This window comes from Alligator sinensis, unplaced genomic scaffold, assembly GCF_000455745.1.
Source record: "Alligator sinensis unplaced genomic scaffold, ASM45574v1 scaffold702_1, whole genome shotgun sequence".
NCBI classification, from domain to species: domain Eukaryota; kingdom Metazoa; phylum Chordata; order Crocodylia; family Alligatoridae; genus Alligator; species Alligator sinensis.
The window spans coordinates 835493-836264 of NW_005842567.1; the positions used below are offsets into that span (position 1 = coordinate 835493).

The 772-nt window shown below is 62.0% G+C and overlaps 2 protein-coding genes across 3 annotated transcripts in view; one reads left to right on the forward strand and one right to left on the reverse strand.

Moving 5' to 3' along the window:
- DDX10 (DEAD-box helicase 10) overlaps nucleotides 1-685 on the reverse strand; it is a 356705-nt gene extending 356020 nt beyond the window's left edge. Inside the window, exon 1 of the mRNA XM_025214105.1 lies at nucleotides 653-685. Within this exon, the coding sequence (XP_025069890.1) occupies nucleotides 653-685 (33 nt within the window). The remainder of the gene's footprint in view (nucleotides 1-652) is intronic.
- Nucleotides 1-772, forward strand: part of EXPH5 (exophilin 5) — a 90636-nt gene that overhangs the window by 9443 nt on the left and 80421 nt on the right. Inside the window, exon 1 of one of the 2 annotated variants that reach the window (XM_025214099.1) lies at nucleotides 252-619. The exons of the other annotated variant lie outside the window; for it this stretch is intronic. The gene's annotated coding sequence lies outside the window, so the exon portion shown is untranslated. Of the gene's footprint in view, nucleotides 1-251; nucleotides 620-772 lie in introns of those variants that run through there. 2 annotated transcript variants of the gene reach the window in all.

Here is a 772-nt window from a genome sequence, read left to right on the forward strand (position 1 = left end):
TTGCCGTACTTCTTCTTCCAGCGCTCGAAGCTGCGCACCGGGTCCTGCGCCGGCCCCGCCGCGCCCCCCGCCCTGTCCATGCTGCCCGCTACCTGCCGCCCGCGTGGGTCACACGCTCCGCAAGGCGCATGCGCCGCCGCGGGAAGGAGGGGTGGGGCCTGACGCAGAGTGATGCTGTCACCCGGCCCCGCCCCCTGCTATGGAATGCGGGGCGAGGGGGCGGGAATGTGGGCACGTGCGCAGCGCGGAGGGTGCCCTGCCCCGGGGCGCGGGGATGAGCCGTGAGGCAGCGCGTTGCCGCGGTGGAGCAGGGTGGGTGCAAGCCGTGACTGACACCGGTTCTGGTCTGTAGGATAAAGAATCTCCCAAAATCAGGCCTAATCAGGAGCGCAGCAGAGGGTGCAAAGCAACGAGCAGGGGCCAAGCCCAAGCCCAAGCAGCTCTGTGGTCGAGAAGGCTGGATCCTGAACAGGCCTGAATGAACCTTGTCCCACAAGCAGCTGTAATGAATCTCCGGAGGCTCTGGCCTGGACCTTCCCGTCGCGCGGAAAGACGAGATGAAGCGTAGGCCGGGGCCGGGAGAGACGTTAACGTGCCCTCTTACTTTATATTAAGAAAGGTAGGCAGAAGCGAGGGCACCTTAGAGACTCACTACATAAAGTATATAGAGGGCACGAGCTTTCATGACCTCGATTTCACTTCATGTGTGGCTGTGGAAGGACAGCAGAGAGCAATGTGTGAAGAGGAGAGAATGATGCAAATGCAGGAAGAG